The sequence below is a fragment of the Balearica regulorum genome, chromosome 2 (genome assembly GCF_011004875.1).
Source record: "Balearica regulorum gibbericeps isolate bBalReg1 chromosome 2, bBalReg1.pri, whole genome shotgun sequence".
In the NCBI taxonomy this organism is placed as follows: domain Eukaryota; kingdom Metazoa; phylum Chordata; class Aves; order Gruiformes; family Gruidae; genus Balearica; species Balearica regulorum.
This window is the reverse complement of record NC_046185.1, coordinates 91,847,464-91,869,118: the sequence shown is the minus strand read 5'-3', so window position 1 is coordinate 91,869,118 and position 21,655 is coordinate 91,847,464. Positions and strand designations below refer to the sequence as shown.

Genomic DNA, 21,655 nt, shown 5'->3' with positions numbered 1-21,655 from the left:
TAGCAATCTAAAACTCAACGGTATTTAAACAGTCCTGCTATTTGCTACAAGCCTTCAAACCATCCAGCCACAAAACCCACAAAGCAAAATGTGTTCTGTGGCTACTTCAGAAATAAAAGCAGCCAATAAAACTGAGAAACTAATGAATATTAAGACAAAAAAGAGATTAGTCTAGGAATAAAGACGTTCATGCGCACTCTCCATAAATACAACCTCTGTCTTTTTCTTCTTCACTATCAAAGCTTTCCCTCCCATCATGTCGTGGACTAGAAGGAGAACTGTAACTTTCAGATGATGTTTCTCCACATGTATCATGACCAGATCCAGCGTCCAAATTCAGATCTAAAAATAAAAATTCGCATTTTTATTTTTAATCTCAGTATATGGAAGTGAGGTTGTTTCGGTTTGCTCACATGTCATGCTAGTTCAGATTTTCGTTTGTTCCAACTTAATTGCATCTGTCCCCTGTATTCCTAACGTTCCCCTTCCAGCATTCAGGACTAGTCTTGTCCCTAAATTTGTGATGACTGAATCCTCGGTATTAAAGGTTGTGACATTGAAATTTGGTATTTATGCAGAGTAGTGAAAAGAATGATCAATCTCAATAAATTTTGTAACGCTTATAACAAATTGTACTACAATAATAATTTCTTCTGAATGGCAGTGATCAAACGTTTCCATTCAAAGAGATGCGACATTCCTTGGTCATACCAGCAAAGGCAGAAAGCTAACTCAGCGGGTAACATCAAAACAATGCATCTTTTCACAATTAACTCTTCCAGAACAGCCTTTAAGCAAACTGTATCAACAAAACCTGTTCAAAGAAAAAGAGGCGAACTAAAAAAGTGTAAAATTGTCTTCTAAATTCCACATGAGATCAGGGGAAACCTATTTGCTGGAAACCAGCTTTCAGGGTAGGTTCAGATCCTGTTAGCGACTTCAAGTAGATAGCTAGTATGCTCTGGCTTTCAAGTTCAGCCTCAGAGGTGAAGAAGCAAGACAGACCCATGTTCTCTGAGAATGTATGCCAGACACTAGCTTCAAGGGAACACTAACCCCCAACACCTTGGCTGGCAAAACTCCAGGACAAAAATTAGAACACTATTATTTATTTTATTCATTCTAATAAATTATTATTTTATTAATTTATTATTGCTATTGCAAGTGTAACAGGTTGGGATAAGTCATCAAAAAGTTGCTTCAATGCTTCGATTCTTGAAATAATTTCCTGGATTAAACCTGTAATTGGTCGAATTATTTTAACAAGTGTTTTGAATACCTAATATAACCCCGGAGCAGCAGTGTCAAGCTCCCATCACTGAAAGCCAGAGTCTGAAGTGCTAGTCACAAAGTATCAGGTCTTCAAAGTTAGAAGTGTAACTAACTGATGACTCAGAAAAGCTAAAAATAGGGAGTGAAAAATGGAAAAAAACCACAATGCATTTAAGAGTTACCAACTCAAAATAAAGCATTTCAAACCCTGCCTGATTATATAAAGCTAGGCATAGATTCAGGCTCTGAAACATGACATTTTTTCTTTAGACTATGTCTCCAACAGGGTATCTCAAAAGACATTTTGATGTTGGTATACAAACGCATAGGTGGAAAGCTCATCTCCTAGGAGGAGTTAATTGCTTCCAGCCTCTGCAGTTTCTTCTTGGAGTGGCCTTAACTAGCCAACAGTATCAGACAGGCAGTTTGACATCTGCAGAGTAGTGGGTAGGGAGCAGACAGAACTCCTAAAGCAATGCTTAGGCAAAGCTACGTAACATTGCACTACGTCACACAAAATTGTACCACCTCTTAAAGTTATCATCAGTTCATAAAAGCTCAGTGCATTTCACCTGACAACAAGAACAGTAATTGGTCAGAAATGTATGCAGCAAAGCTGTCCCACAGAGTATGTTTTCTGCTCATATACCCCCTAGCTATATATAGGTACTTTCTAAAATTGTCCTGGTTTTACTAAGTTTGTGAACTGTGAATTCTTAAAGTTTTAGTCAAATACTGTTTGTAGAAGTGTCGTGATTTAATCCCAGCCGGTAACTAAGCACCAGGCAGCCACTTGCTCACCCCTACCCCTTCCCAGTGGATGGGGAGGAGAACAGGGAAAAAAACCCCAACCCTCGTGAGTTGAGATAAAGACAGTTTAATAGGATAACAGAGAAATAATAATAGTGATGCACAAATGCATTTGCTCATCACCTGCAGGGAACCCCCCCCCCCCCCGCGATGCTCAGTCTGTTTCCTGGCAGTGATCTCACCTCCCAGCTAGCTTCCCCAGTTATATGCTGAGCATGACATCATATGGTATGGAATATCCATTTGGTTAGTTGGGGTCAGCTGTCCCGGCTGCGTCCCCTCCCAAATTCTCGTGCACCCCCAGCCTACTGGCTGGTGGGGTGCTGTGAGGAGCAGAAAAGGTCTTGGCTCTGTGTAAGCACTGCTCAGCAGTAACTAAAACATCCCTGTGTTATCAACATTGTTTTCAAAACATAGCCCTGTACTAGATACTATGAAGAAAATTAACTCTAATCCAGCCAAAACCAGCACAAGGTGGTAACAAATATTGCTTGTAAAACACAACAGTAATTCAGAATGGGATCCACCTGGAACTCTCAACAGGGAGAAGCAAGAATGAAAGTCTAATCAAGACTGTACCCCAAGTGGAAGCAAGAGCGAGACAAGGCACTTTGTAAGAGTCCTTTCAACACTTATGCCAATTAGGTGGTGTAGAAAAAGGCAAAGTCTTTGTCAACTTTCTGCTAGGAGAATTAAATATAAGAGAGGCAAGGGCACAAATGGAAGCTTAGAAAACATCAAGATGGCAAAGTCAATAGGTAACGTAGTCCTTTAGAAATTTGTAACAATGCTTGGGAGACTCAATTTACTAAAGGAACACAAATATCATTTTGTCTTATAACTGACTGACGTACACAAGTCTTGGCCTAGACAGTAGATTTTGCTGGATTACCCAAACGTGAAAACCCTGTTAGGGTAGCATACACAGTTCTGTGTTGTAGCTCAGTAGTCACTTGGTTTACACACTACAGTTCATCAATGATTCACACCAGAGGGTTTTTACACAGGTTCCTCATGGGCCATTCCCCAACAGCTAAAGAAACTAGTGAGCTGCAAAGAGAACGCTAATGACAAGATGCTGGACCTCCACACACTTGGACTGCTAAATTTCATATAGAAGTAGCCCAACATTAACTGTTTCTGCAACAACTACGCCACATAAGGCAACTTATGGAGACTCTACTAGGATTTTTCCAGTTATGCATGAAAAGAGACATACCCTAAGCAACTGCATACAGAAGACAGTCTAGCATGTTCTACACAGCAAGTCAAAGCACAGACTAGACCGCTGACATGCTGACTTGCTCCAAAACAGATATCAGACTTGTGATTTCCCCTTTACTGCAGAACAATGAATAAATCAGCAAAGCTGGAAAAGCTGTTTCTTAAAGAGCTTGGGAAAAAACATCTTACCTTTTGCTGTCCCCGTACGGATGTGCTGTGATGCCGCAACTCTAACTCCATTAGTCCTATTATTCAACCGGCAGTCAGTTTTCTTTGCCTTCTCCCTGTGTAAATAATTTTCACAGGTTTTTTCCCAAATGCATGGGCACAAATAACCAAACATGAATTAACATGTAATGTCACTGTAAACAAAGGCAGCAACTCCAGGCCAAAAATGTATATTTAGTAGATATAACAACAAATGTAGATAATAAACAAACAGGTAAAGGCTGTTAGTGCAATACACTAGCAACTAAACTGCAAGCAGTGTTAATAAACATTATGAATAAAGATCTAAAAAAGAGAACACACACAAAAAAGAAACAGTGCAGCTGATTCTAAAGACGTCTTTGAAAAGTGATGTGTGTGATGCAGCCATACACCAGACTAGTATACAAGCATCTGGCTACAGAGTAACAAAATGACAGACAGTCAACTTGGAAGTTGGCAGAATATTAGATAAGGGTGGAATTGTTTTCACTTCCTCACACTGCAGGATTGTATATCCCACTGAAAGTTCTGAAGATCTCTGATGTGCAAATTGTCTTCAATAAAACATTTCGGCAAGTTACCACCCACTGCGTAACGTTAAAGGTTGCTGTCAATCCTTATTTGATTTTCAGTGTTTTCTGGACAGCTTTACACCTTTTAACTTTCAAATAAATATAAAGGGAGAAAAGGCAGTTCGGTATTGATTAAAAACCTACTTCTGCTCCTTCATCTTTTTGCTAAATGACAACCGATATTTTGAGAAATGAATGCATACAATTACATTCTATTTTTCAAGTTACTTTTTTTTCAGAAGATAAAATAAGGATTTTTATGTAGACTGGCTTCACGCTATGCCGGCTTTTGTTCCACAATAGCAAAACAAAGCACCTAATTGATTCTAGACTCTGTTTATCAGAGCTAATGCATTAGACTTTGTTTCTCGATTACTGGTTACATTGGAAACCTACTTTTCCAGCTGTGGCTTTCCTTTCTTCTTGCTTACTGTAGACAGACTTCGTTTTTCCATTGCATGCTAGACAGAAAATACAAAGATGCCAGTCAAACAACAGAATTTTCGTATCACAAAAACCGATAGGTCCACAAGTCCAAGACTAGTGCACTCACAGGTGCTATAACCAACAACTACTTGTACAGTTCAGAATAATGCATCTTGTCCTGCGTTTATGCTATTATCAGCAAAACACTCAGCACACTACTACTTGCAAATATTCCAAAGATATCAATCAAATTATTGTTTGCATGCTGTCTTTCCTCTTGAGGATAAAAGCAAACGTGTTTCATCACACACCCGCTAAAAAGGCTAATCACAAAGCTTAAGGGGCTACAGAATTTATTGATTCAAGTGGAATTACTTGATGGTTGAGGGGTGGGAAGTACAGGTGGCAAATTATTTTTACGTAGTGGTAAAGCAGGTACCCAGCCTTAAAATGGAGGTTGTTGCTAAACTAAACTCTAGAATGTAACCTAGAAGCACATAAGAAAGAACCCATAACATCTGCATAATTGGTTAAGTATACTATTACTAGCTGCTAGTAATATCTTCTATTTGGCAAAGGAGTAAAATTTATGAAAATTCAGAAATAATCTCTGTCCAAACATACACCCTTTAAATAGGAAGTAGCTTATTCTCTGCTTTAGTATATTAATTGTTTTCTGGCCACAAGCTTGCAGTATTTCAAGCTTTGATGCAGTCTACCATTTTGTCTTTAGAAGCGAATCTCAGTTCATTACCCTGCTTTGTGAAATAAGGAAACTGGTTTTGTTTAGCTTGCTATTCCCCACAAAATAATCAATAGCCCAATTCTGCATGTACAATAAGGGCAATATTAAGTAATTCTAACATTCAAGGTTTTTCACACATAAACAGTGAGCAACCTTCTTTCCCACAGTTTTAGTAGATGATTTTATTTATAAATAATTGTCTCAACTATACTCACACCAAAATTGACTACTGAAGAGACACAAATCTCACAAAAAGTGTATATGCATCTAACTATTAACTTTTTTCAACAAAGATTTAATACTTAAGTTACTTAGATAATGCAGGTAAGATAGAAAGAATATGCTTAACCTGTTGGCCCTACTGCAGCATTAATACGGTTTAGTTATTAGTACAGCTTCTAGTTTCTTCCTTGCAATAACAGAAATTCCCCAGGCATTGTGAAATTCTCTCTGAACATAGAAAGAGATAGGGGGAAGTAATTACGAGGACTTTTCTAATCAAGGTAAGTCAGTAGCAACTTGAACTTCAACACTTATTTGTACAATCTTAGCAGGGCTCTTCATCTTTTAAAGCTAAATCTAATCATGTGTAGTGGACAGTCTTCTCGAGCATCTCAGAATATTGCTTTAAAGAAAAAACAGCAACACACCTGGTCAAGTAGGTCTGTACAGTGCTCTGGGTGCTGCTGGACAATACAGCTTTTTCTTCTCCAGTCCATTACCCCATTTTGCTCAGAGTGCTGTATGTTAAGGCTATCCAGTGAAGAACATTTTGCACTGCTAGTGCTGCTGAAATGAAAAAAACCCCCCACAACAGTTATGCTGATGTGAACAAACTTGCAGGCTTTTCCTACCAACATATACGTTTGCATCATGTTGGGCAACTGCAGTCTTTTGCTTTCAGAAAACCCTAGGAATTCTCGAGAGATTTAAAAGATGTAAATTACAGGAGTTCTTGCGCTCTACAGTTATAATCTTAACGTAACTGGAGTTCCTTTTTCCATTTGTCTACTATAATTTGACGCAAAATTCAGAACAACAGAATCTGTACAAAACAGTACTTGAGAGAAGAGTTTCCATGGATATTTCTGCACACAAAGTCTTTTTGTTTGCTTTTTTCGTGCCAGACGTGGGGAAATTTTCCAGATAGAAATGTATTCTGAATTAATCTTCTTTCTTCCTTATCGTTACTGACAAAGCTGGAATTACTTTGTAATCCCTATATCAGAATTCATGAGACATTTAAAAAAAGACGTGCATGGCTACTTACAGATCATACTGCAGCTGTGTTTAATTTCAAAATAGTCGCCTTGCTTTGTATTTTTACCTTCAGGATTGCTAGTTTTGAGTACTGCTGGGAAAGGGGAGTTGCATTTGGCATTTACTCTGGACCTTATAATGCCTTCCACTGAAGCGTCTCTTAACAGCAGCGGTCAGAAGCAATATTTAACTAGGTCCGAGAGCACTGGTCAACAAAGACTGCTAGAAAAACAGCCAGGGTTCTGACAGTCTCAGTAGGGCACATGAACCTATATACTTTTTGTCTATCATCCAAACCCATGCTCTACTACTGACTGGATGGAAAAAAAAAGAAGGAAAAAAAAAAATAGTTAACACTTTTTAATTCTTATCAAAGTGCTGATAAATGAAAGTGCCTTTTAATTCAGGGCTGTTGGCAAGCTGTTTTGTGAAGGTTACCGCAATGTGAAATTCAGTTCCCATGATGGCGGAAATCTAGCTCATTCCAAAGCAAGAGATATAATGAAGTTCCCGTAGCTACTTGCCAAACACCTCTGGAAATAAGTGCTCAAACTACTTAAAAGACTTACAATAGGATATTAACCTAACAGTTTAAGAAAATGGTGAGAATCCAAGAAGGTCCCAAAATACAGACATGAGCCCATGACTGCAGAGATATACGCATGGTCACTTTAGACACTGCTGACGAATGGAGTCAAGTGAATCTGCTGCCAAATTTGTAGTCATTTCATGTAAGCTGTGATACTACTAAATTTTTTATTTTGTATGTCTGATCTCATTCCTACCAGTAAATTTTTGGACCTTTTCAAGAGTAATGCTGCCATACTGAATAAAAACAAACATTAGACAGAAGTAATGTATAAATTTTCCTGAACTGTACCAATGCTATTTGAGATCAACTTCTCTTAACTCTAGAGAGTTTTATACATATTTTAAACAGAAAAATTTCATTCAGTGCCATTTCTTTAGAACACATAAATAGAAGGCACATATTTTAAGATGACAGACACATAACGCCAAGAGGAGAAGACTAACAGACCTCTGGCATTCAAGTAATAAACACATTTCCCCCTCTTAAATAACCAGAAAATAAAAGCTAGCAAAAGGAGTTTCTATCACAGAAGTTTGTGGAGAGGCCCGTGTCTGTCTTTCCTACCTGATAGATAGATCCTAATCTACAGTCAGCTTTAGCATACTTTATTAAACAATGAATAAGAAAAAGACAATTTTTTTTAGTAGTAACTGTATGCTAGTAAGCTTGGATCCAGCTCTTACAACTTCATAGTAGGCTTACATCCATTGGTATAGTTAGAGATTTTGTCAAGATGACGTTCTCTTCTTGAAGAAATGTAAGTTGAGAGTAAGTAGGAAGGTTAAAAAACAAAACAGAAACAAACCACTAAGTTGTCCAATTGGTAATTTCACAAGAAAATTGTCTGTTAAAGATCTGTGAACCTTAACCAACACTGTTTTGTGCTATGTTTATATTCTAATTATTGTAATTTCAGGTAATTCCCCCAACCGCCCAAGATAAATACGTTTTACAGATAAAGCAACACAAAACGAAAGTGTAAACCACAATAAATTTTATATCCATTTTTTCTCTTAACATAGTTGAAGTATAGCACAACTATGTGCAAACATATCCAAAGTTTCTGGTCAAAATACATCAACAGGTGAATTCACATTACATTGTATATCTGAAAGCATATATAAACTAATATGGTTAAGAAGTGCTTCCACTTACAATGGATGTAAACCTGCAAGGTATACGTGTTTTTGCTGTTAAGCAAAGGAAAGAACAGATTACTTTCCCCTATAATGTCATCTTTGAAGCTAATGAAGAAAAACTTAAAATCAACAGCACTGGAAATTTTCCGTATGTGCATGGGGGTGTGTGCACGTGGGAAAAATACATGCAATACAAATTTACGTTACTCAGCTTATTAACACAAATCAAAACATCAACTCAAGTAGTGAAGATTCACAAAATTTGACCTAGACCCACAGATTTAGAAACAGGATCTTTTGAAATATTTTTCTAATATAGATTGTATTATAACGTCCCTCCAAACGACAAAAAATAAAACCAGAACACCCCAACTAAACAAAAAACCCCACAAACAAGCTTCAGTCTAGAAGGAAACACATACTCCCAAAGCACTAACAAATGAAGTTCAGAAATGTAGCACGTTCACATTACATCATCCCAGCACCTACTTGGCAACAGGACTTTTTCCATTATGTTTCTTGTGAACTGCTGTGTGTTGCATTACATCTGGAAAAAAAATAAACAAAGCATAATTTCAATAGCAATTCCTATTTCCTCTTTTAGATCAATCCAACAAATTCAGCTTTCCATCACTATCAGACATTTAGCAGAAGACATCTCCGTTAAATAGGCTAGGCTTAATTTACAGTGCTGAAATTAACAGGTGTCGCATAGAGGACAGACCAGTTTGTACAGATAGTATAATCAAGATTCTTTACCCTCCATTTCACAGAAGGATGAAACAGAAAAATAGGAACTGCAACAACCATTTACGTTTGCTCACCTCTATATTTAATCATAAGGACTAAATGCATGACTGAATATCACCCAGTATGAAAGGATGGAGAGAGAAGAAATGATTCAGTCAGAAAAGTAAAGAATTTTCTAATTTTTTCTGAACTGCTAAAATTCATCTCAAAACTATGTCACCATTCTCAATAGTGAATGAAGACAAGTCTTACACAGAAGCATTACATTCTGAACCTCAAAATTCACTATGCAAATAAAGCTTTACAAATTACATTAGACATAAAAAGAAATACTGCCTCGAACAAGAAACAAGAACTTTAGAGACATGGTCTACCAGTTTCATTAAGGTAACTGTTAACTTTTAACAAAAGCAACTTTTCTTAATTCCAACTGTTGATGATCTTAGCCTTCTTGGTATCTATCATTTTGCCTGAACTCCTCTCAATGCTACACCTAAGTCCGAATTATGATTTGAAAAAAAAAAAAAAAACCAACAAACCTTTAAAAAAGAAAAATCACAATTTTAAAACTTCTGGTAGCACTTCACTAAAATGGCTGGCACAAAAGGCGTTCTGAAATGCATCTGTTCACCTGATGAAACTATAAATTTTTTATTTTCTTTTAAGGACAGTATATAAAACACTATTTCAGCAATTTCCAAATATATTGTGCTTTCTGAACTCTAAAGAAGAATATGGTAATGATTTTTTTTAAACGAGAAAAAGGTGTCTGAACCATATGTGGATTACTGATTGCACGTAAGATCAACCGCAAACTTCTTATTAGTTATTAATGTGTAACAGGGTAAGAGTGGAGCCATTCTGGAAAGCTAGTGTAAGTGTTCAGTCCCATTTTTCATCCTTTCCACCTACCCGAAGCTTCTACGTGTTTGCTACTGAAAACAATGCAAAACTGGTTTGTCATTCCTTTCAGAATGAAATGACTGACCAGCCACTAGGCTGCTGCTTCCACATGTGAACTGTTTTTGAGGTATTTGGAAAACAGCAGCTTTCAGACTGTAATCAATACTCCCTACAGACCCAAACAGTCCTTATTAACAGTCCAAAGTAAAAAAGCAGCATAGGTTAAGAATAAGAAGAGGAAAACTTGAACATCCTTTCTGTGTAAAACTAAAAGCTAGACAAATTTGGCACATTTAATGCAAAACAGTTTGCAACTCTTGAAATGCTGCACTCAACTTCTAAGCCTGTTAACTGGAAAATAGGTAAAGACATGAAAAGCTACAAACAACCTTGGCTCAAACAAGTTGTAAAGTATATCCTCCTGGTTGCTCAACAGAGCTGTGAACTTCTGCCTCTGAGCTGTCTATGAACACTCCCACTCCTTGGATTATACAACCACCTCCTAAGGAAACTGCTGAAGCATAAAAAAATTCTTCATTTACATAGCAGATTTCATTCAAATCTCTCAGCTTTGTACCAATGAAGAAATCAGTCAACTGTAAGATTTCCAGAACTGAGTGTGGCAAAATTTCTCAGAGAAGAACCACCTTTGAGTACACAACTACCTTCCTCCTGACTTGAAGCTTCTGAACTGTCCTCCTTGAAGTGTTCTGGTGCCTTAACCGTCTTCAAAGAGGGTTGTAAGTTACCTGCAGAGAATAAAGTTCACGTAGTAACTTTATAGATCTTGAACAACTAGACAGTTCCTGAATGCTTGCACTAAACTGGAAGCTAGGGAAATGGAAGGCTGAACTTACTGGTTTGCGTGTGGCAATAATTTGAACATTATCTCCTTCAAAGCAGGCCATCTCCAAAACTAAAGGCTCTATGGAGATACTTTTATTTTGAAGAAAAGTGTGCAAAACAATTTTAAAGCTATGGTCTAATTTCAAAAGGTTGTGATCGTGATCATAGTATTAGAAATATTCCTATTGTCCTGCATTTCAGATTTTTTTAGATTTTTTTTTTGTGCTACAGCAGGAAATAGGAGGAGACCAACAATAGTTACTACAACTCTTCTCCGGCAAGTTACGTTCCTCCATTGTCAAATCATTCACCTGCCAAAAGAGATCTAATTTGGGCTAAAGTCTTCTAGTGCTCTTAACACATTCTTAATGCACAATTTTTGCCTTTTTATGCCAGATGGGATGGATAAAGAAGTGGCAATAATATTTACAGTTTTGTTGCAAAAATACTACTGCCGTGCTCTAAAAAAAGGACTAAGTCTGGTAAAGAATCTACCTCTAGGAGTCTACTCTTTCCCTCTCAAAAAATTCCAAGTTAGTGCAGGTAAAAACATCTGAAAGCTGTTGCTTAGGAGCTTGAAACACTGATAGGAAGATCCTTCTGAATATTGTGTGCGTTGAACACACTAAGCCCCCAGAGATCACGACCTAATAAAGTCTGTTGGAACCAGAAAGTGTCTAAAATAACTGACGTTATGAACCAGGAGGGAGCTAATTGATTTCCTCCTTAATGGAACGATGGCAGCATAATTATGCTTACTGAATAATACATTGTTCAGTGTGAGATCCCCACTATTATTTAAGATATAAAGATCCTTCGCTGAACATAGAATTTATTTCCAGATAAAACCATACCCTTCAGAAAGAGTGAATACTTTTGTATTTCCACGAAGAGGCATTTTTATCCCCAACTCTAGCGACTGAAGACCTATTTAAGCCAAAACTACTGTGTCTGCCAATTAATTCTGCACAACCATTTGAGAACTATGATGAGATTTTTCTTAAAAGATATGCTTCCCCTCTCCCCCCACACTGTCATCGAATTCAAAATATGCCACCACGGGCTAACTTGCAATTACAAACATTACCAGGATTTCAGGAATCCCAAAAAGGATACCTATCAAAACACAGAACCCACCTGTGGTAAGCTACCCCAGACAAGTTACCCAGTTCCCCTTCTCAAAAGGAAACCAACTATGCTTAGATTTATTGCACTATGTGTCTTCACCAAACTTTTTCTTAATATATAATTCAACATCAGGGCCTTGAACCACACCAATGGGCCTTGCAGCTCTTCCCCGGCCCTCCCAAGGGCTTCACCTGCCTGTGCTCAAGATCCAATCTGATTCAGTGCAGTTTTGCAATTTTGGGTGAAAGTGCTGGGAAAAGAACTGGCAGATCCTCATCTGGGGCCTCCGTCCTCTGCCTTGGGAACCACATTTAAGCACAGGCCCTTGCCTAGGGTGCACTGCAGCCATGCCCGTGCCTGGCAACGTAGCTCGCTGATCCTGTTCTTAACTCTGACCTATTGACTTGTTCTTCTGCCTTGATCTCAGACCTGCCTCACCGCTTTGGACTTGTCTGGTAATCACCAGATTCTTGCCTGACCCTGGTCCTAATCTTCCTCACAGCAAGTTAAGCCCAGTGCTTTCTGTCTTATCCATCAGAGAGAACAGATCATCCTCTTTCCATTATGACTCTTCGGCATTTGAAGACTTAAGTCATCTTCCATTGGACTTTCTCCTCCTCTCTGCTAAACAATTAAGTTCTTCATCCTATCTGTCATGCATTCTACATCTGAAAAATCCTCATGAACTTTCATGTAACCAATTATTTATTTATTATTATACAAATTATCTCCCATTTATGATCACATTACAATCGGTAAGACTTCCTGCAGAATTGACATTTGTCCATTCTACCCTTCTAATCTACCTACCCTGCAGATCATTTCTGCCCTGCACTAACCCGGATTAAGTCTATTGTGATGGACCCTGTCACTGGATCTTTTTCAGACCATTTCAAGTCATAATCGTATACAACACTGCATTTTTAAGTCTTCCCCCTCTCGATGTGGTCTACAGACTGAAATATGCATAAGCTTTCCCCTGCTTCAGACAAACCCAAACCCCGTGCAGTATGTCTGTCATTAACACGAATCTTTCTGGACTCTGGAAACTCTTTCCTCCCCATGCAGCCTTTCATTACAACAGAGTTGTTAGAATTTTCACAGCAGTAAATTCCAGCCAGTTTCACAACCATCCTGGACCTCATTAGGTTAACTTTTTCACAAAACTGCCATGTAAGAATGTCCTAAGTGTTACTAAAAAAAAAAAAAAAAAACCAAACCAAAAAAACCCCACCAAACAAAATAAAACAAAACAATCACAAAATGACCTACAGCTTCTACTCTAATCACAAAGCCTCTATCTGATGATGGAAAGAATACCTTTGTCACAGATCACACCCATCATTTCAAATTAAAGTCATCTGTCATGCCTCTTATTTTCTTCCAAATGCATATAAGCAGTCTGTTTGAAAATTCTTATTCAATTCCTTACTAAGGTCTTCTGCAACTTATGAGGCAATGGCCTCACAGTCAGTGCCTTAACTGTCATGGTGTATAACATGCACTGAAAGAAGAAAAGATTCAAAAGAAACAAAGACCACATCCTAAGGCATCCATCCATACAGAGGAGCTAAGCTTAGGTTGTACAAACAATCTGTAATACACAAGTAGGTAAGAGGTCCACCACGGAAATTCCTGCAATGCAAATGCTTTGAACAAGATTGTGTATGTTCTGAAATTAGGACCATCCCACTGTTTATATACTATATACCCAAAATGAATCTTAGTTTAAATATAAAGACAAACACTTCATCTCCAAAAGAAACCAAATAAAAAACAGATGTAATTTTTTTGGGTCAGCTCAAGCTTTTCGTTCCAAAGTTTAAGATTTCTTAAAAGGAAAAAGTTCCAAACTGCTGCACATACTCAATTCATAATTACCTATTTTAACAGCATGATGGTACAGAGGAGAAGAAAGAAAGAAAAAGAACATAAGCTGATGCTATGTAGCATGTTCCCACTGTCAAAAGCACAAGTACCTGCTGAAGCAACTATTCATTGGCAGGGAGTTCAAATATGACCAGTGGAATACAATGTAACATGAATACATAGTTATAAAAACATGATTAGGCATGACAGGAAGAACAGCTTTTTATAGACTTTTTGTTATATAAAACACTATTAGGGTATTTCTTACCGTGAGTGTGCAAAGATTCTGATGAAATTGATTGGAAGAAGTTGTATACTCTCTGATTCTGCAGAAAAGCTTGTGATGTATTTGAAAATAGCTGCCTGAAATTTAAGTGAGAGTTTGTTAAACTGTAAGTAATATTCCATGGGAAGAATACAAAATTTTACTACAGTACCATTTAAGAGCAAAGTAGGCAGTTCTTAAGAAGTCCAAACACTTGAACTTGCATGTTCAGCATAAACAATGGTAAACGCTACTTTTGAGCTTTGTTGCTCAGTGCTAGTGTAAGGTCAGAGTACAGCCAGTACAAGAAATTGGTATGATGATTTTTTTTTTTTTAATTTAAAAAGTATGTGCTTTTGAGCCATCCCAATTCAAACATTTTAGCCACCTGTAACATTTTATTGAAGACGCGTTTGGACTGCGTCACAAAAGCACTGGACTTGAAATGTTAACATGTAATTTCCCAAAATAATGCACCTGATCGTTAAATACACTTACTTGGTTAAATACAAAGTTGAATTCACCTATAATGTCAGTATTCGAGTTTCATAATTGCCAAGAATGAATGGTTTTTATATCCCGCACCAAGTTTTCAGTTATTGCTTGCCAGGAAGCACTACTCAGTTCTATTTTTTTGGAGAGGGGTAGGGGAGAACATTTTTTGGTGACTGGGCACATAACTTAAGACCCCCAAATAAATATATCTTTATGCTAAACCGATACTGGGAGAAAACAAAATTTCTATACAATAATGTTATTATCAGGAGATTATTCACGTAGCATTCCAGTATAGTCACGACTTAGCTTGCAAACTGTAGTTACAGTTCCATATTATAACGTGGTTGGATATGTTTAAAGGTTATCCTTAAACTGAATCTCTTGGGTTTGTAATTACTGTGCAGTGGGGCTTCATAACCTTTCTGTATTACACGTATGCTCTCTTCAGTCAACCTCTATTTAAACAAGTTTATTCATTTAAAAACAGAATGTTTATTAGCCAAAAAATTGTTCACACAGATTTAGTTTTTGGCTTGACAATCAAGCCAATAAAGACAGAAAAATAGTACTATTTTATTAATAATAAAATAAAATTGGGAAGGAGGAGGTTGAGGGACACAGCAGCTCCATATCTTCTATAGCTAAGCTATTAAAACAAAACCCAAAGATCCAATATGCTTGGACCTGCAGTATATTCTGAGCAGGAGCTTGAAAAGCTGTGTCTGATTCTTCAACAAGTACCCTAACTTGTACCCTAACACTGCCTAATCTGATGAGTAATTTAAGTTGTTTTGAACAAGGTTGAACAACCCTGACAGAAAAGAACAAATGTAACAAGATATCTGTAACAAACAAAAAGAACAGGGAGGATCACCCAAATTCATATTGCTGTTCTGAGTTACAGGATTTGACCAACGTGTCCCACAGCCCAGCAAGCACCCTCATCACTGGATAGCAGTTTATGAGGTATGGGCCATTTTCTTACAAACGTGTGAGCTACATTTAATTTTACATATGTGCTTCACTAGTACTGTTTATTCTTTTCCAAATTCTGTTCTGTCTCTCTCTCTATCCTGTCATAAAATCAGAACATACATGCTCTGAGTTACTGTTTCTAATATTTCTAAATATACTACATTTAATTTTACATATGTGCTTCACTAGTACTGTTTATTCTTTTCCAAATTCTGTTCTGTCTCTCTCTCTATCCTGTCATAAAATCAGAACATACATGCTCTGAGTTACTGTTTCTAATATTTCTAAATATACCCTTGTATAATGGAGGCAAGACCCTTGCTGAAGTGCCAATCATTGCTATATAAAGCTGCTCAGGACAAATACTTTTATAATTGCATGATTACTTCTTTAGAAGTAATGCATTAAATTTTAATAACAGTCTCAATCTGAAGGGAGGGGAAATAAAAAGCTACGGGTATTTATTTCATCACTGCCTTCCCATTTTCTTCACAAATAGTGTTTAGGCAGTGGAATTTCTGCTGTCCCTAAAAGTCATCTAGTTTCAATCACTTTTCAGGTCATGCATTTTAGGTTATTTACTAAAATATTTACCTGATTGTGAGCTCAAGATCAGCATGCCTTCGTTCTTCCCTCTTCTGAAAACCCTGATTTAGTGCTCTTAAAATAGTCTTGTCAAATGCTTCAGAAGACAGTTCCTTTGGGAGCTAAGAAAAAGGTTAATATTAAAAATTGAGTAGTTGACATTTTAAAGATTATATTTGTTCACCATCAGTCCTTATATCTTTTGGTATCAACAAGAAACTCTGCTGTTCCAGTTTGAGTAAGGTAATTTACAGACTAAAGGTACAACAAATCATCGTAATTCAGTTTTGCTAGAGAAACACTTTGCTGTAAAGCCTCACTTCAATTCCAGGTGTAAGACTGTTTGAAGCTCTATTTGAAAGAAATTTACCAATACTATGGGGTTTTTTCCCAGAGTAATTTACAGCCTTTTTTGATTTATTTCTTTACATCTTTCACACATGGAAAGCAGGTCTGAAAATAACATTAAAAATATTACCAGGGAGGACTGAATGCACTGTACTCACTATCATCACTTAGATTAAATTATTTTAAAGAAACAGGAGTAGAGAGGAGACTGTTTCAGTTATATAATACACTAGACTTCAGTGGGCAATATCAAGATTAATCAAGAGCAAGTCCTTCTCCAGTTGCTATTAACACTGAAACTTGTTATGAAATTTCATTGTGTTTCCAATGACAGTATGACAAAGTGAGGTCTTCTGATGTTCTAATTTAGAAGGCAAAATTCTTGCATCTAAAGAGTATGTCTATTTTAAATGAAAAATATTCCCTAGAACAAAGATTTTTCACATTTACCACTTCCAAAATAATGTACATGAAAACTGATGAAATATTAAAAAAAAAAGTAGTCTTCTAATTTTGGGGCAATTAAAAGTAAACTGCCATAGCAAAAATACTTTTCCTAAAGTTAAAAGCTATTGCTGATCTAGTTAACATCTGCCATCAGTTATGATCAACATCTATTTACACTACAGTAGCATCTTCCTCCTGCATATCTGAAATACACCCATTCCAGAGCGTCAGCTGCTTATTACATCCTGCTAGTGGTAAAACAGCAAAGCACTAAGTAATTCCTTCACTGAATGAAGTGCTACTAATAGAGACACACTATGTCTAATGCAGATAATTGCTTGCTAACATACAGAAAATGAACTTCTGGAATCCAGACAGACAGGTGCTGTTAGTATCATATTAGTACAGTGCTATAGCACCTGAAGTGTATTAGATATAAAAATAGAAAGAAGTGCTGAAAGCAGCTTTTCTTAACTGATCCCTTTAGCTTTAATACGTGCTATTGAGGAACTCTGAAGAATTAGTCAGTCTTAATCAAAAAGTACCAACACGCTACTGTAGAAGCATGGGGATAAGCAAACCTCCTGTCCTGGTGTTTTGTATTTAAATTTGTCACTGGAAACAGCCACAACTTTTTTTCTTTATAACTTTCATTAAAAGGAATTAAATTCCTTCTGTAGTTAAAGATTCAGAATTATATGAACCCAAGATTAGGTGCTTACTATCTTCATTTCAAGTAATGAGATAGCCTCATTATAACAAGTTTGTTAGTCCTTCCACATATGTGGGTAACTTCCTACATGCAAAGAACTTTTTACGGTTACCACGTAAGAGAAGGTGATCTTTAAATAGCAGACATCCATGTTATCCCATTTACTACCTCAGTTTTCCCCACCCATGCTTTTATTCTGAAACAATTTTTACAGTTATCTTACTCCTATCATCCACAACCTTGGAATTTCCTATCAAGTATTTTGACCATTCTTTTCTGTCCCCAGGAAATTGAACATACTACTTTACAATGCGATGCAGACTGGAAACAAGAATAACAAAAAGCCAAAATGCAAGTGTGTATGAACTGGACAGCATTCATACTTCTATGGTGCTTTTTAAAGCAAGGTGTAAGTTTTATCCTGCTTTATTTAACAAATCTCTCTCTCTCTTCTCCACTTACGGCTATCAAATCCAACACAACCCAAATATATTTTTTCAGCTGTGCCCATGCTCCACAGAACACCTCAGGAAGCTTGTAGCAGCCTGTGGTTGTCTTCCTCTTGTCCTGCCATCTTCTGTATATCTAGACTCTGCTGGAGCAGTCAAGCCAGCGTATGGAACACCTGAACATCTCCACATCTGAAGAGCTGCTGTCAGCCAGACTGGACAGCTCTGAAACATTTTGGATCCTGTCTGTTTGCCTGGCTCCTCATCATCCTCCTGGCAGCAAGTAGGTAGTAGAGGGTCCATTTCAGAAACTGGTGTTTGTCTTTACAAGTAGGAGGCATGCAGTTGAACACTCATCCCAGAGCTCCATGGGATCCCATATGACAGTCCTGCTTTTAAGGTTCTCTTCATGAGCAGATGCGCGTACCCTATGTTGTGGGACATCCCATCTGTGACCAGGCATGCCATCCATAATTCAAATCCTCACAAATCAAGCCCTGGGAACTGTTGGAATTAGATATTCCAACTAGATTAAAGCAGCAGTGAACACTCACTGCTTCATTTCTACAACGCTAGAAAATATAATGTTGATAATTGAAACAGTGAACAAGACAATGACCTTTGTACAGTAACTGGCTTTCCATTACAATTAGCACCAAATATTATCAAAACATGCCCAAGGCAGATCTTTCATTAGTGCCCTGAACAGTGAGGAGTTTAAATATAGAATTTCCCAGAGTAGGTGGAACCCAAAATACTGGACACTGGCAATGAAACACAGAGTTCGAGGTAATCACACTCGTGAGGTCTACGTGTGGCCTATGCATTCCCTGCTTAGGGTGCGGTGGGGGGGAGAACAACTTAGAGAACTTTTGCTTTTTTTAAACACACACATGCACAAATAGTTGTTAGATTTTCTCAAATTTAACTCCTTGCAACTGTGAATATGCCTGCCTTTGCTTTACTGAAAAATACAACAGTAAAATTAAGAACTATTATGCTCATGGCTCTGCCTCATTAATTAGAAACAACAAATGATACTCTTAAGGTCATTCTAAAAGGGACAACAATAACCAAATGAGCAGTGCTTGTACCTATACACTAACTCTGTGTGGAACATTAAAAACTCATCTTGTAGTTTTATGGTAGTTCAATTAAAATTATAAGTGTAATTTCAGATGAGACAAACTATCTCCTCCCAGGAAACTTCCCAAACATTCTGTTGAGCTTCTTCACCTGTCAAGCTGCTCCACCACAAATATACATTATTTAGTTAGTACAGTTGTGGGGTACAAAAATCTGGTAGGATTTTGTGTCTCTAATTACACCCCAGAAATCACAGCTCTCCTAGACTACTTCTGAAGTTATAAACCTGATGTGTAAACACTAGTTTTAGATTTCAATACATACTTTTAGCAGGAATTCCTGAAGCTCCTGGTGTGTTTTTGTTACACATGTCACTGAAAGATCAGACCAGGATACCTAGTAAGGAAGGAAAAGAGAATGAGGAAAGTTTCTTTTTCCAAGCATCATACCAGTTAGCTGATTTTAACATTGCCATAAATCTGATTATCTCAGTATAAGAGTTAACACTTGCAGATAAGTAATATCAGGCAAAACACAGCTAATAGGGTACCTTTTCAAAGACATATACTAATTTTGAGTGTACGTTTTTAGATCACCTTCGTGTTATTTGTGGCTAAAGAGAGTATGAACAAATTCAGGTGAATGCAATGAAGTTCCTGAAGATTACTGGGTTACTGACTCAGAAAGAAACCAGGCAGAAGGCCCTGTAATTACATGACTTGGATCAAACAGACATCATTAACTGCAAAAACCAGGTACCAGAGAAAAGGACTGTAGGTCATATATACTGGATTGAGCTCTCACTGCCCTTATCTTGAGTCAAAACAAAAAGAAAAAATATTTCTATTACCTATAAAATAATTTTACCTGCCTCAGGCTTGAATCTTACATGGTTATAGAGAAGTTGTAGGGTACAATTCATAAAAAGTACTGCAAATTACTAGATTAACTCTAATCAAACAGCATTTTGATATATGCCTGTATAAAATTTCAGTAGCTTATTGTTCTGACACAACATGCAAGTAGTAAAACAGCACCTTCACATGCATATTTTGAGGAAAAAAAGAAGTAAGCTTGGTTAGATGAGTGCTGCCTGGCTTTAAGGCCACTTCTGGACTTAAGATTCCCATTACATGCATGGGAAGATTCTGTGTAATGGGAGTGGACATGGCAATTATAAACATTCATTTACTCTGAAGAGTTGATAGCATAACGTCAACTACCAACTGACTTCAACTTAGTCCCGAGAAATGCCAACTACTCTTGGTGCTCTCAGTTGGGAAGCCATGACTGTAATTACTGTTATAACCTTAAAAAAAGCAGTGTCTGGACAAGCACAAAATGATCTGCAGTGAGGAGCACAGTATATACCTGCATAGATGAGGAGAGGAAACTCTTTCCTAAAAGAACTGAGGTGGAGGAGTTTCAAGCTTACTCAAATACTTCCCAGAATATCTCCACATTCCCCCTTTAACAAAGAAATTCAAAACCACTGTCAAATCCATCTACGTGCTGAATTTTCAAAATAGTTTTGTGACTTTAAATATTAATAATCCATATGGGCATTCTGTACAAACCTCTCCTATCTACTATTGTATTTTACCTAGTACTCAGTTCACAGACTATTCAGTGAAAAGATCTACGACAAGGTTGAAATACTTGGGCAAGTTAACTCTTACGACTTGGAAGGCTAAATTCCACATTACTGTCGTCAGCAAAAGAAGGGTGCAGAATTTTTTGCAAACTTCATCTTTAGACACGATCAACAAAGTATCTGTTGCTGCTACTTTACTTCAAAAAACACAAACAGTATACATGTCAATTTAACTCTAATTTTAAGCTTCTAGTAATACCAGAAAAGACAAAACTCTATAATTTACATCTATTTAGAGAATACAGTATAAAATTTTGGGATGAACACATCAGTTTTCAGCTCAAAATGGCATCTTTTTAAGTTTGCCTCTTCAAAGAGCTCCCATGACCCATGTCAAATGGCCAGTTATACTGTTTGATCTAAACCAATCTTTTGTTTGGGGAAAAAAAGTAAAATTTAACTATGTCCAAATGTGGTATACTACCAGACTCACATCTATTAGCCAAATGACTCATAACATTAGTCAGGTCCTTGCTAAGAAAATTACTACTTTGATTCAATTAGAACATCCCCACCAACGGCCTTAGCAGCTATTACTTAACACCTACAGCCTTTAACACCAGACCTCAATACTGAAAGCTTCTTTTCCAAAGTTGTAAGCAGTGTTTCAGTTTTGTTTAAAATTCACTCACATAATTGTTTTATATGCTGCCTCTGGCTTTAATAATACATGAAGACTATATTAGGTAGGCCTTCGAGTTTGTTCACATTGTTAGCTTCTTTGTTTTTACCTTAACAAACAAGCAAACAAATCAAACCCAAATCAACCAAACTCCCAGTTTTGTCAAAACCCACAGGAACCATCCTCTTATGGTAAACATCCATGAAAGAGATCTAAGATGACCATATGACTCCAAGCAATATATAACTGCAGACGCAAGAACTGTGCT

At 37.1% G+C, this 21,655-nt stretch overlaps 1 protein-coding gene across 4 annotated transcripts in view; it reads right to left on the bottom strand.

Annotated features, from left to right (window-relative positions):
* The window catches only part of ZCCHC2 (zinc finger CCHC-type containing 2), a 45,823-nt gene that overhangs the window by 3,390 nt on the left and 20,778 nt on the right, over nt 1-21,655 (bottom strand). The window contains exons 4-12 of one of the 4 annotated variants that reach the window (XM_075744887.1): nt 19,436-19,507; nt 16,079-16,191; nt 14,015-14,109; nt 10,569-10,652; nt 8,740-8,797; nt 5,910-6,045; nt 4,485-4,549; nt 3,496-3,590; nt 214-342 (exon numbers count right to left, since the gene is read on the bottom strand). In XM_075744887.1, coding sequence (XP_075601002.1) covers nt 214-342; nt 3,496-3,590; nt 4,485-4,549; nt 5,910-6,045; nt 8,740-8,797; nt 10,569-10,652; nt 14,015-14,109; nt 16,079-16,191; nt 19,436-19,507 — 847 coding nt within the window. Of the gene's footprint in view, nt 1-213; nt 343-3,495; nt 3,591-4,484; nt 4,550-5,909; nt 6,049-8,739; nt 8,798-10,568; nt 10,653-14,014; nt 14,110-16,078; nt 16,192-19,435; nt 19,508-21,655 lie in introns of all 4 variants that reach the window. The other 3 variants (XM_075744886.1, XM_075744890.1, XM_075744889.1) reach the window with 3 other exon arrangements.